The following is a 14,806-nucleotide window of genomic DNA, read 5'->3' as shown; positions in this document are numbered from 1 at the left end:
AGCACAAGCGACCGTTGGGCAACCATTAAAGTTATTTGAGCTCTTTTTAGTACATCAAACGAACTTCATGTAAAGATATGTATTGTGTGTATCTTATGATTGAGTAGGTTTATAAATGTATGTGTTATGTATGATGTATTTGATGATGGGCCAAGAAAGTTGCATTTGGTGTGTGTAATTTCTACATTCATTTTTAAAGGAACAATCGAGATGTAATAAACATCCTACATTTGCAAACAAAACCGGCCTTCCTATATTTATCACTTACATGCATTCAATGCTGTCACAAAATATTATAGTAAATATACAATAAGCCATCACATTTTCAAAGGCTAGGTCAAAGTTTGAGATCCTAGTGTCCGATAAATAGTGGTTTATTAGGAAAGATATTCACATATGTTTTTGTGATGTTTTGCTTGCTCACAGAAGGCTATACAGTCATGTTTTCAGTGACTTTCATTAGAACATGATAAAGCTTCATTGAATAAAAAGACTCTTTTTACACAACCAATAGATTTATTCCACTGACGTTTCAGTGACCATCTGTCACCTTCTTCAAGGTAATTCTGACTGGTTCACATAGTATTGCAACAGAGGTGTCGCTGCTTGAACATAATGAGATGCATTCGCAAACGCAAAATATTTACATATGTACAATCACTATGCGGTCCCGAACGTACCGTTGAAGAAGGTGACAGATGGTCACCATAACGTTGGTGGAATAAATATCTTGGTTGTGTAAAAAGAGTCTTTTTACTCAGTGACTTACCAACCTGATAAAATCATTCACAGATGATGTTGGGTAACTATTGTAAGGATGTACCAATTGGTTGCAGCTTCACAGTTAAGCTCCTGGTTCCAATTAGTTGGTAACTGTGAGACCCTGGTTAGATCCTGGGTCAGGACATATCGGTTGGAGCTGCATCCATCTTTCGGAAGTAACGTAATATAGGAGGGACATTTTTGAGGAGGTGCCTAGAGCACATTAAAAGGGAAGGACCCAAAACGCCTCCCTGTAAAAATATACCCTGCTACTGAAACAGCAAGGAAACTTGATGCCCTATGTGCCACTAGGCACTACAAAGGCCTCGACGAATGAATGAATGAATGAATGTACGAACGAACCAACAAATTAAGCACCAATCAAACAGGTACTTAAATAGAGTAGCTTGTAACAGTTACATCAGCTTGTTCCATTACTGTTGAATATATTCTGAGCAGCGTATTGATACAACTCCTGGTTGATGTGCTTCAACCTCTTAACTTCAAACTCCAAATCCTGTTTGCTCACATGGTCACTCTTCTCTTGAATCTCCTTCTGCAAAAAAAAACCCAAATACAAATGGTACAATATCATGTATGAAACAAAAGTTTTATGTCTATCTTATACATCTGTATACTAGTTTGAAGTTGATTCTAAAGCGAAACTGATAATCACAGTCAACTCAGACACAAATCTTTTTGGCTTACATATATAAACAACTGCGTTATCAAGGCCTTGTCAAGAATGACTTAAATACCTTGTCAAGAATGACTTAAATACCTGCAGCTGGATATCTTAGATATTTAAAAATCCGGCAGCCTTAGCATACCAGGTGGAATATTGCGAGTTGGCATTATAGAAATTTAAGCACTAAATCTCAGCCACCCTTCAACAATACCTTAAGAAATGTAACAGCAGGATCTTAAAACCGTTCCTAGCAAAATGAGAAGTTTATAAAGTCAACGTTACCTGTTCAGTGTAATTGTGTATTCTTTCAACTTCAGTGTAGTCTTGCTGCTGTCCATCAGAGACTATGCCCTGCAAGCAGCGGAAGAAAAAATAGAAAGCAGTCAGTCACCATGTAACACAGACTAACACTGATACATGTACATGTCTACTAGGGGTGGGTATCGGTACCGTGTACCGGTACAAAACCGGTATTTTCTTATGGACCGGTCCAAAAAAAAAGGCCCTGAAAAAATCAGTTGACCGGCCTATGGACCGATTAGAAAATTCACAGTACCAGGCTACCAGCAGGCGGTCACACATAACCGGTCTAATACAAAATAAGCAGATTTAACGAGTCATGGTTTCCTTTTTCGAAGACGTTAGCTGTTAATCATATGTAGATGAGTCAACAGACAGCGAGTGCACATGAGTGTGCACCGAGAATAATCACATTATTCTAATATACAGTTTGAACATAATTTGTAGGACTTGTGTCTCGCTCTCCAAAACATGATGTACTGCGACACTACTTTAATCAGGTACAGGTACAGGTCCGGACCTGAATTTTCTGTACCGGTACCCACCCCTGATGTCTACAGTCTTAAAACACTGACAAGGCCACACCAATTGGATGCCTTAGTTTCCTGACATTTCTTGGTGAAAGTTCAGTCATTATGAAAATAGGGACAGCGAGGAATACTTATATCTAGTAGTTATATTTACTCCTTGAAACTGTGTGTACCAAGGTACAGACTTTCCAAAATTACCAATTTTTCAAAATAAGAGACCCAACAGATCAATATTAAAGGCCAGACCTAAGGAATGCAAAAGAATACAATTTTTATGTAGTTCATGGTTTGAAGTGCACAAGTGTAGATTGGTGAATCATATATACTAAGGCAATATGTCAAACTTGAAGGAACCTGGCCATTCTTTATGAATTACCAATCAGAATGGCCTTCAAATTTGGCATATTAGGTTTGATGAAGGTTAGATTTGACAGGTCATTCGGTGTAATATAACCAGCTGCTGCCATGCCGCGTGCCTGCGAAGTTGGTGTGTTACACTGAAGGTCGGTTAAGGTCTCATTCATGAGTTTTTCCGCCCCATAGGCTTACATGTTATAAAACGTGTTTTACATGGGCGCGTTCGTAATGAAGCTATAGGAAATGCACCGATGTCATTCATTCTCTGTTGAGCTCATCTACCCTAGATCATTTGAAAAAATTGCCAACTACCAGTTGGCATACAATACCTTTTTATGGCAATTAAAAACGGCACTTAGCTAGACCCCCTAAATAGGCACTTTCCAGCTGAAAGTGATCGACCGAATTACCGCCAATGTCCGGCTGTGGACGTCCGACCTCGCGCGCGGCCGCCGAACTTTACCTGTTAATTTCTTCCGTTACAAACAAGCTTTCATCAGTTTGACGCTTGATATCAGCTGGCCTAGCTAAAAGGGATTTTTACACCGATATAGACACATGTACATGCAGCCGTTCATTTTTTTGGGCAACGGACTCTTTTAGGGTACCCACTCGGAGTAATACATAAATGAGACCTTAAACCAGCTATATAATGCAATGCATACTCCATCGTGTGGCGCAATCAGTAGGGTGTTTCGCCCACAACTGAGAGGTCCCGGGTTCGAAACCACCGATATGCCCCGATGTTGTACCCTTGGAAAAGGCACTTTACACGACTTTCCTCACTACACTCAGGTGTAAATGAGTACCTAGCTTTGGTTAGGGACATCCCTCGGATAGGACGTTAAATGGAGGTCCCGTGTTTGAGGAGAGCCACACCTCGAGCACGTTAAAAAAAACACCGCACTTATCGAAAAGAGTAGGGGTTCTTCCCGGTGTGAGTGTTTCAAAACCTACAGTCCTTTGGCCGCACATGGGTCGCCCTTAGTAATAGCCCACGGCTAGTTAGGCAACCCTGGCATGTACATGCTGAACCAATAAATAAATAAAATAATGCATATTCCACCACAAACCTTTTGATACTGTCCTATTCTGACATCTACAGTGCTTCTAGTCCCTTCCCCCATGTCCTCCCCCTGTCCCTGGGTGTGGAGGTGACGTTGGAACTGCTGCAGGGGTGCACCGGGCTTCCCTCGACCCTCCAACATGTGGGAGGGGGGCTGGATCAGCATGGCATTGGTGACAGGGCCTGAAATGGGTAAATACGTTTGACGAAAGTTGCTGCCATTTTGCTTATGTACGAGGGGTGACCCATAAGTCCTCTGCCTCACCCCAAAATAAGGTGTACAACTCAAATTGCATGGCATAATTATAAAGTATGACGTCTTTTAGCAATATCCACCAAATTTCAATCCAATGTCAGTGGTCATCACTTTTCAGTCGACGTCCATGTGAAATCAGTAGGTAAGTGTCGAGACAAACAAGGTTGAACTGTGATCAGAGCTGTGTGGGTGGAGTTTCTCATGCCATAAAATCGGCATAAGATCTTCAAAGACATTCATTTTTTGGTCAAAATGTTTGATGAACATTCCCTTCTTGTTTCAACTAAAAAGAAGCGGGTATCTGACTTTCAGCAGAGCAAGTCGGCCCACACACCCCTGGTTGCAGCTCAATAAAAAGTCAATTGTCCATGTCGTTATCCTTCTACCTCACCTAGCGTTATTGGGTGCCACCTGCAAATTAACGATCACGATGATTCGAATTTTAGTAGACATTCATAAAAGCGTTGATGAAAGTTAGACATCCAGGTAGTAAGATACGCCAAAAATAATTACTCAAGCAACTGGATAAAATTTTGAAACAGTCAAAATTTTGAAACATTCATAAAAGCCTTTCTTCTTTAAATTTATTCCCTGATATTTGAGTTGTGCACCTTTTTTCTTGGTGAGGCCGAGGACTTATCTATCACCCCTGGTATAATCTAAAAGAAGAGTTCAAAAGTGTAAATTGTGAATAAACATGAAAACTCTGGATTAGTGCTGCAAACCTAAACCCCGGATCTGAATTGGACTTGAAAAATGTTTTATAATACTATGTAATAGGTTTAAGTAAAAAAAACAACCCTAAACGTCAGGATCAAATTCAGGACTCTCTCTTATATTTTCCTTTTTGTTCTAAACGATCTAAAACCTTCAATAGATTGAGAAATTTGTGTTATATAAAGACAAAAACATTGCTGTTTTGAGTTTATTAATGAGCTTTTGAGTTTACATGTACATGCACCACTGACTGTATATGATTTTGCATGTGTATGTTTAAATTACACATAAAATTTATGCTAACATGCAATTTTATTTGTGGCGTCGTGTGGCGCAACTGTAGAGCACGCGGCTGTCAAACAATGGGTCCCGGGATCTAATCCCAGGTGCGCCCAGAGACATGTCCGAACTTGCCCCCGACGTTGTGCCCTTGGGAAAGGCACTTAACACGACTTTCCTCACTTCACTCAGGTGTAAATGAGTACCTAGCTCATCTAGGGTTAGGGACGTCCCTCGGATAGGACGTTAAATGGAGGTCCCGTGTTTGGGGAGAGCAACACCCCGCGCACGTTAAAGAACCCACCACACCTTTCGAAAAAGAGTAGGGGCATGCCCCGGTGTGCGATGGTCCAAATCTTACAGTCCGGTCTGGGATGACATCTTGAAAAGGTGATAGTTCACCTGTTATGTCAATCCTTCCACAAAATGTGGTAAATCAAAATAAATAAATAAATAAATACATGTAACCGAAAACTAGCACACATATGTAGTGGTGCATACCTAAACCCGAATTTAGGTTTTAGGTTCGGATTCGAGTCCAGAGGTTAAGGTTCAGGTTCGGACTTGAAAGTCCGGATTTGAACCAATGGAATTTGTGTGCTACAAATATTTTTTTTTCCTGTTTCATGTAAAATTGCATATCAGCATATATTTATATGCAATTTAAGAAAACTATAATATGCAGAATTATATACAGTCAGTAATTAATGCAGAAGTTCAGTTATAAACACCAAACAGCAATGTTTCCATATTTTTCCAGTGCAAATTTGCACGATTTAAGGAAGCTTTAAGAAGGTTTAAATAAAAAAGGAGTGTAAAAGCGAGGGATTTTTTTTCAAGTCCAGACTTGATTCCAGATGTTTAGGTTTTTTTGGACTTGAACCTAATGGTTAGGAACAGGTCCGGGGTTTAGGTACGCACCACTACACATATGCTTTGGGTTCAGGTTCAGACCTATACCCCCTACAGACACTGGCAGAATTGGGACCTAAGCATTACTGAGCGTTGGTGAAGAATTGTCCATACCAGTCATAAGAAGACATCGACCAATGCCCTCTTATTCCCTCTTTATCTCACCTTTGTGTGAGAAGGTCCTGATGCACTGCATGCTGGGAATGTCCCACAGTCTGGCCGTGAGGTCATGTGACCCGGACAACAGCTGACTGCCGTCCATGCTGACAGACAGGCACGTCACCTGTTTACTAACAAACAAACAAACAAACTTTAAAGCAACTTTTGTAAGTACAGAGCATAATGTTTATATTGACTACATCTTTCCACAAACATTGTTGCACAGACATTTATTCATTTCGTATTTATTTCAACTTGTTATTTATGATTGTGTTGATATAGTTCATGTAAAGTTTCTTTATCTGTGACTCCTCCCCTCCACTTTGACCTTGTTGAAAAGCGGCCTGTGTGGCCGAACAAGCATTCGAAAGAAAATAAAGGCTTGGACTTGACAGATTTTCATTTAATTTTACATCTACATCTGGATTATCTGGCCAACCCTAAACCATGATACAATGGATTTTAGTGTTTTAAAAAAAGATGATGGATATAAGAAGAAACACAAAAGCATGACATGGAAGTTATCGAAAATTGTCGACAGAAAACGGTTACGGCTGGATTCTGGGCTGATTTTTGGGTGGTACCAATAAATAAAATACTTCTTTTGTGGCTTGTTTCTGTTCTCTGTTGAAACGACCATGGATGAAATAATGATGCAAATGTGGTAATATCCGAAGTAAATGTCAATTTCAATTTCACCAAACAGAATTGCTTTCCCCAGAACATTTCAAGTTTTATCCCCTGAAATCACTTAGGGCACCTTTAATGTTGTTAGTCTATTGTTATGTTGAGATGAAATTAATGGATGTATTTTATTCTTACCTGTGTCCTTTAAAGATCTGAGCATGCCCATCTTCAGAGTCTTCAATGTGCCTTTCTCTTTGGACAGGCTGGAAAGAAAAGATAAACTATTTACCTTGAGCTCACAGTACACTTTTTTCTATTACCTGCAACATTTAAAGTTTTTTTAAGTCATGCATTTCGGGACAATTTGCTGCAAATACCCAAGGCCCAGTCTTTCTTTGACAGTTTGCTTGTTAGTTTTGCATATATTAACCAGTAAACCTCCCTTAAGCAAAACACACCAGTTTTGTACGGAAAGTACAAGCTACACATGTGTATAAAACTAAACTGTAGGGTTTGATTCACTCACACAGGGAAAGACCCCTATTCTTTTCGATAAGTGTGATGGGTTCTTTAACGTGCCAAATGTTTGGCTGTCCTCAAATCCAGGACCTCCTGCTTTTAGGTCCCTAACGAAATCTAGGTACTGGGTGACATTTTCACCCAAGTTGAAAGAGGAAAATGGTGTAAAGTGCAGCTGTTGGGCCTGCCAGGGATTCAAGAAATGTCCTTGATACTTCAACCTTCTCAAACAGAAGAAGGAATAACATTTTCTTAGGTGGCATCGTGTGGCGCAATCGGTAGGGTGTTTCGCCCAGAACCGAGAGGTCCCGGGTTCGAAACCACCGATATGCCCCCAATGTTGTGCCCTTGGCAAAGGCACTTTACACAACTTTCCTCACTTCACTGAGGTGTGAATGGGTACCTGACTTCGTTTAGGGACCTCCCTCGGATAGGATGTTAAAATGGAGGTCCCGTGTTTGCAGAGAGCCACAGCCCGCGCAGGTTAAAGAACCCACCGACTTATTGAAGAAAGTAGGGGTCCTTCCCAGTGTGAGTGGTTCATAACCTAGTCCTATGACCGCACATGGGTTCGCCCTTAGTAATAGCCTATGGCTAGTTGGGCAACCCTGGCAATAATCCGCATGTATATGCTGAACCAATAAATAAATAAATAGATAAATAAAAGGTTAAGAAGCTGTATATACCTGAGCATACAGGTTGACTTGGAGGATGCTTCCATTTGTGCCACCTGCAAATAGGTGAGTCTCTGCTGTATCCATGGTTACGGAGGTTATGCTGACATCAAACGAAACTGACAAGAGAAGCTGGCCTGAAGAGACTTCAAATAACTGTGGAGGAAAAAAAAGTATTTTTGGGAACGTTGATGAAAGTTAGACATCCAGGTAATAAGATACACCAAAAATAGTTACTCAAGCAAGTGGAGGAAATTTTGAAACAGTCAGACGTTTCAGACAGCATCCGCTATCTTTCGTTAGTGACTTAAGAAAGATCTGGTAGAACTTAAGGTTTTATACCAAAACTCTGAATAGATACATGTATGGTAATGAAGTGAAGACAATTTCAGATGGTTTAATAGAATAGTAAGTTAAGAAAAGACTGTATGCTAATGAATCAATTAGCTCCGGCACATGTTGTTTTAGGAACTACATGTAATGTTGTTCGTCCATTCGTTCACATAGCAATGCAGCACAGGTGTCGCTGCTTATACATAATGAGAAGCACACAGTATGTGAACCAGTCAGAATTGCCTTGAAGAAGGTGACAGATGGTCACCGAAACGTTGGTGGAATAAATCCCTTGGTTGTGTAAAAGGAGTCTTTTTATTCAGTGACTTACGAACTTAATGAAACTATTCACAGATAAATAGTATTCAGCTTTTATTGTGTATAAAATTAAACATATTACTGAAACAGAATTCCATACAGGTCTCTTACCTTACAGGTCTGGTCTAGAGATGCAGACACCGCCCTGGCCTGCAGACCTCCACAGCCACAGTACAGGTCTGTGACAGGCAGGGAGTGGTGTGACAGGGTGTGCCTGGGTTCTGGGCTATGTCCTACTGCAGTGCTGCCTCCTGAGAGCACACTGATGGCAGAAAACTCACATTATCAACAAATAAAGTCTAAATCACTTTTTCTTATTCTTAGGATACTATGTTCAATCAATCAATCAATCAATCGTTCGCGGGCATCAGTGTCTGATGCATGGCGGCTACAGACATGCATAGGGCTCGTCAGGCTGGTCTATTTTCAGAGTAGACCCTCCGGTCATTTCTGGTGGCTCCCAGCCGTTGGAGTATATTGAAGATCATGGTCTTCCCATGTTCAATGCCATTATTTTATCATAAAACGATGAAAATTTCTCCCTATGTCTTACCATTACTAGTACCAATTTATTGTTATAGTATAAGAGCTGTGCATGAAAATACAACTGCTGCTAACATTTCACGATTCACAATATATTTTTTACTTAAGTTTAGAATAATGATCAGACTGTCATTTACCCCTGTTGTTGTTTTTTCAAATCAAACTTTGCAGACATATCTAAAACAAAATTTCAGACATATACACAGCTGTCTATCATTATTACCTTTGGATTCCTTTGCATACAAATCCCATGGCCAGATGATGTTTGAAATTCCGTTATTTCATCTTGACCTCTGACTGCTAACTTTTAAGTTCACCACATATGATCATGTTTGGTTTCCTGTCCACCAATTGCATTACGTTTTTGTCATTTACATTTGATTCAATTGTAGTAAAATGTATCAAATGTGTAAGCCGACTCCAGGAAATACAGTGTGAAATTTATTAGAATTGAACGCTAATATTCTTAATAAACAAACAAACAAACAAACAATATGTTTGGATAGCCTCACCTATGAACCGGCCAGACCAGGACCAGGTTATCATCACCAGCTGACAGAAAGTGGCTCCCATCGTCTGTAAACCTGAGACAGGTCACGCCCTGGTAATGTCTGGTGAGGACAGCCAACAGGTTACCTGTACACACCTGTATAAAATAACAACAGGTCAGGACAGCCAACAGGTTACCTGTACACACCTGTATAAAATAGCAACAGGTTAGGACAGCCAACAGGTTACCTGTACACACCTGTATAGAATAACAACAGGTTAGGACAGCCAACAGGTTACCTGTACACACCTGTATAAAATAGCAACAGGTTAGGACAGCCAACAGGTTACCTGTACACACCTGTATAAAATAACAACAGGTCAGGACAGCCAACAGGTTACCTGTACACACCTGTATAAAATAGCAACAGGTTAGGACAGCCAACAGGTTACCTGTACACACCTGTATAAAATAACAACAGGTCAGGACAGCCAACAGGTTACCTGTACACACCTGTATAAAATAACAACAGGTTAGGACAGCCAACAGGTTACCTGTACACACCTGTATAAAATAACAACAGGTTAGGACAGCCAACAGGTTACCTGTACACACCTGTACAAAATAACAACAGGTCAGGACAGCCAACAGGTTACCTGTACACACCTGTATAAAATAGCAACAGGTTAGGACAGCCAACAGGTTACCTGTACACACCTGTATAAAATAACAACAGGTCAGGACAGCCAACAGGTTACCTGTACACACCTGTATAAAATAACAACAGGTTAGGACAGCCAACAGGTTACCTGTACACACCTGTACAAAATAACAACAGGTCAGGACAGCCAACAGGTTACCTGTACACACCTGTATAAAATAACAACAGGTTAGGACAGCCAACAGGTTACCTGTACACACCTGTATAAAATAACAACAGGTCAGGACAGCCAACAGGTTACCTGTACACACCTGTATAAAATAACAACAGGTTAGGACAGCCAACAGGTTACCTGTACACACCTGTATAAAATAACAACAGGTTAGGACAGCCAACAGGTTACCTGTACACACCTGTATAAAATAACAACAGGTTAGGACAGCCAACAGGTTACCTGTACACACCTGTACAAAATAACAACAGGTCAGGACAGCAAACAGGTTACCTGTACACACCTGTACAAAATGACAACAGGTTAGGACAGCTAACAAGTTACCTGTACCTACTACGTCAGGACAGCCAACAGGTTACCTGTACACACCTGTATAAAAAAACAGGTCAGGACAGCCAACAGGTTACCTGTACACACCAGTATAAAATAACAACAGGTCAGGACAGCCAACAGGTTACCTGTACACACCTGTATAAAATAACAACAGGTTAGGACAGCCAACAGGTTACCTGTACACACCTGTATAAAATAACAACAGGTTAGGACAGCCAACAGGTTACCTGTACACACCTGTATAAAATAACAACAGGTTAGGACAGCCAACAGGTTATCTGTACACACCTGTATAAAATAACAACAGGTCAGGACAGCCAACAGGTTACCTGTACACACCTGTATAAAATAACAACAGGTTAGGACAGCCAACAGGTTACCTGTACACACCTGTATAGAATAACAACAGGTTAGGACAGCCAACAGGTTACCTGTACACACCTGTATAAAATAACAACAGGTTAGGACAGCCAACAGGTTACCTGTACACACCTGTATAAAATAACAACAGGTTAGGACAGCCAACAGGTTACCTGTACACACCTGTATAAAATAACAACAGGTCAGGACAGCCAACAGGTTACCTGTATACACCTGTTTAAAAAAAACAGGTTAGGACAGCAAACTGGTTACCTGTACACACCTGTACAAAATAACAACAGGTTAGGACAGCCAACAGGTTACCTGTACACACCTGTATAAAATAACAACAGGTTAGGACAGCCAACAGGTTACCTGTACACACCTGTATAAAATAACAACAGGTTAGGACAGCCAACAGGTTACCTGTAAACACCTGTATAAAATAACAACAGGTTAGGACAGTCAACAGGTTACCTGTACACACCTGTACAAAATAACAACAGGTTAGGACAGCCAACAAGTTACCTGTACACACCTGTATAAAATAACAACAGGTTAGGACAGCCAACAGGTTACCTGTACACACCTGTACAAAATAAAAACAGCTTAGGACAGCCAACAGGTTACCTGTACACACTTGTATAAAATAACAACAGGTTAGGACAGCCAACAAGTTACCTGTACACACCTGTACAAAATAACAACAGGTTAGGACAACCAACAGGTTACCTGTACACACCTGTATAAAATAACAACAGGTTAGGACAGCTAACAGGTTACCTGTACACACCTGTACAAAATAAAAACAGCTTAGGACAGCCAACAGGTTACCTGTACACACCTGTATAAAATAACAACAGGTTAGGACAGCTAACAGGTTACCTGTACACACCTGTACAAAATAACAACAGGTTAGGACAGCCAACAAGTTACCTGTACACACCTGTATAAAATAACAACAGGTTAGGACAGCCAACAGGTTACCTGTACACACCTGTATAAAATAACAATAGGTTAGGACAGCTAACAGGTTACCTGTACACACCTGAGTGTACAAAAAGATAAGACAGCAGGACTTAACAATTGTACCATCTGCATTCACACATTCATACAGCACTGCCTTACATAGATACTAGAGGATACCTACAGTAAGTTATCATATAACACTAGGATGCACTTTGGTTTGATGGTAAAATACACATATCAATATATTTAACAGTTTATCCAAGTGGACAAACACTTTCTATTGCAAGCACACTCGTTATTGGGGCAATTGAAAAGAAATTAATTCAAATTCCATGCACCACACAATAAAGCACTTGGAACCTTTGAAACATTATAAGAGGCGAGTAGAACAGTCTGCTGGCCCCCGCAAGGATCAAACCCAGGCCCGCGGCTGCCAGTCCACAGGAAAAAAAGAAGAAAAAAAAGGAAAATGATCTCGAACCAGTTTAGCTCAAATGAACTCTAATGAACAGAGGGCTAATCTTCCACTGGTTGTGACAGAGAAGACAGACGATATGTACAGTATATTCAGGTTCATTGTACCAGGGAAATTCCCCTAGCTCTTTTCGACAAGCACAATGAACAGTGGACCACGGCTTAACATCCTGTCTTAAGGACTGCGACCCTTTCCGGTAGCGTGCATATCGGATGAGGGACACAGCCGGGATTGAACCCGGGGCTTCTAGTTCCAAAGGCAAGATTGCTAACCACTGGACTATGCACGCTACTCAGACCGCACACGCTACCACTGGTAGCGTGTGCGGTCTGACTAACTGACCAGTCTAACTTTTAGGCTACTGGTAGTACCAGTAGCCTAAAAGTTAGACTGGTCAGTTAGTGGCGCTTGAACCCCACTGTTACACCTTACCAACCTGCCATATATTGATCTTCTCGGCGATACCGGCAACAACCAGGGTCCCGTCAGGCGACACCGCCATGGCCGACACCCGACCGCCACACACCATACGCTGCTGAACATGGTCCTTTAGAGGAAACAACAAACAAATCAATTGTCATAACATGCTTGGTCACGGGGAAATTCTTCTCATGCTAGGTACCAGCCTGAGTCCTGTCTTTCTCGCTGTGTTGTCAACCAATCATGTTGTCCCCTTCGGTCAAGAGGCAACATGAGTGGTTGGTAACCTTCACTTCAAGAACAGGGGTGTGATTGGCTAATGGCTAGGATATGTACACCAAGCCACATATTTTGGCACTGATAGCAAGAGGAAGTTTTTGTCATCTTATATCTTTATTAAAGCTTTTCTATTCAAGAATACACCTATCATATAAAGGTTAACATTTTTTCTAGACTTTTCACCACAACTACTACTCTCATCTCCCAAATAAACATACCCCCGGAATAAACATACCCCCGGACAATTCTTCAAAATCTAATAAACGTACCCCCCGAAATAAACAAACCCCCCGGAAAATTACAAAATCGACAGGTAAACTGCGTCCATGCTACTTCTGTCCAAGGGAAAGAAGATGATAAACAGGTAGGGTCTTTTTATTCCTTTATGCCTGAATTAGTGTATATATCTGTAACATTTGTTGAAATTATAATCTTCCTTACCGCTTGGAAATATCAAGGACAACGATGGGCCGTGAGCAGTGGAGAAATCCACGCCTCTCGGCCGAAAAATAGCGAATTGCGAGCCAAAATACCGGGGAAATATGGGCAGAAAAACCTTAACTTTTAATTTTTAGGGGGATCCCTCGTTATCTAAACCCCCATTTTACCGGTACGTTTATTTGGGAGATGAGAGTAAGCTTGGAGACCTAGATTAACTGTGCTATAATAAACCTGCAGCTGGCAATCAATGATTGCAGACTTTATGATCAACTACTTACATAGCTACACGGTACTGAAGCGTCCTCTATCAGAACATATAGCAACTGCAGAGCACAGCAACAACGACAGGTACAGACATGGAGACACCAAGGAGGTTAAACCTCCTTGGAGACACAGTATGCAGTGGATAAGAAGACAGACTCACTAGGAACAATCATAGACAGACAGACTCTCAGATAGACTGACTGACTGACTGATGACATACAGATACACAAAAACAATCAAAGACACACACACGTGCGCGCGCGCGCGACACACACACACACACACACACACACACACACACACACACACACACAAACACACAGCCACACACACGCGTACATGCATAAAGACAGACACACACACGAAGAGACAGGCAAGCCCCAAAACAATTCGTCTAAAACTCTCACCCGTCTCTGCAGCGCCCAGACGTGTATGAGCGGCTTGTTGTTGGCGGCGCTCAGCAGGTACTGGTTCCCGAGCAGACACAGTCCTCTCGGGGCGGTGCCGTCTCCCTTGTACGTGGCCAGAGCCGTGCCGGACTGCAGGTCCCACAGACACGAGCTCCACAACTGTCCGGAGGTGTCGCTGGTCAGCGCCGCTTCCATCACCACGTGCGCAGCCATTTTGGTGAGGTCATGAGGTCAGTAGGCGATTACATTTACAACAAGGGGGTTTAGCTATTTATTTTTTTAACGTTTTTTGCCATCGTGTTGCAAAAAAGTTATCTAAAACACATAGAAACAAATAACGAAATCTTATAAGATGACTTTATCTAATCTGCCGGATCTATATATCTATTCTAAACATAGCACTAACACCCCAATATTGAGATGTAACTTTCC

General features: G+C 41.3%; 1 protein-coding gene across 1 annotated transcript; it reads right to left on the bottom strand.

Annotated features, from left to right (window-relative positions):
- Nucleotides 1–358: 358 nt before the first annotated feature.
- Nucleotides 359–14,619, bottom strand: LOC136444573 (WD repeat-containing protein 18-like). The gene is made up of 10 exons (XM_066442184.1): nt 14,372–14,619; nt 12,997–13,107; nt 9,553–9,686; nt 8,609–8,759; nt 7,859–8,002; nt 6,849–6,916; nt 6,033–6,157; nt 3,711–3,886; nt 1,733–1,801; nt 359–1,318 (listed from the first exon to the last, which is right to left on the bottom strand). Exons 1-10 carry the CDS (start codon nt 14,585–14,587, stop codon nt 1,184–1,186), a joined length of 1,329 nt encoding a protein of 442 aa, XP_066298281.1. The 5' UTR covers nt 14,588–14,619; the 3' UTR covers nt 359–1,183.
- Nucleotides 14,620–14,806: the final 187 nt, after the last annotated feature.

This window comes from Branchiostoma lanceolatum, chromosome 11 (genome assembly GCF_035083965.1).
Source record: "Branchiostoma lanceolatum isolate klBraLanc5 chromosome 11, klBraLanc5.hap2, whole genome shotgun sequence".
NCBI lineage: Eukaryota > Metazoa > Chordata > Leptocardii > Amphioxiformes > Branchiostomatidae > Branchiostoma > Branchiostoma lanceolatum.
The sequence above is the reverse complement of the archived record's forward strand: the minus strand, read 5'-3'. Positions and strand labels throughout refer to the sequence as shown.

Excerpts from the sequence above, each read along its gene's own strand:
- LOC136444573 (XM_066442184.1), bottom strand. The coding sequence starts at position 14,587 with ATGGCTGCGCACGTGGTGATGGAAGCGGCGCTGACCAGCGACACCTCC. Across the intron at positions 8,003-8,608 it reads CTCTAGACCAGACCTGTAAG|TTATTTGAAGTCTCTTCAGG; the intron begins GTAAGAGACCTG and ends TTTCCTCCACAG. Across the intron at positions 6,917-7,858 it reads AAGTCAACCTGTATGCTCAG|CCTGTCCAAAGAGAAAGGCA; the intron begins GTATATACAGCT and ends TTTTCTTTCCAG.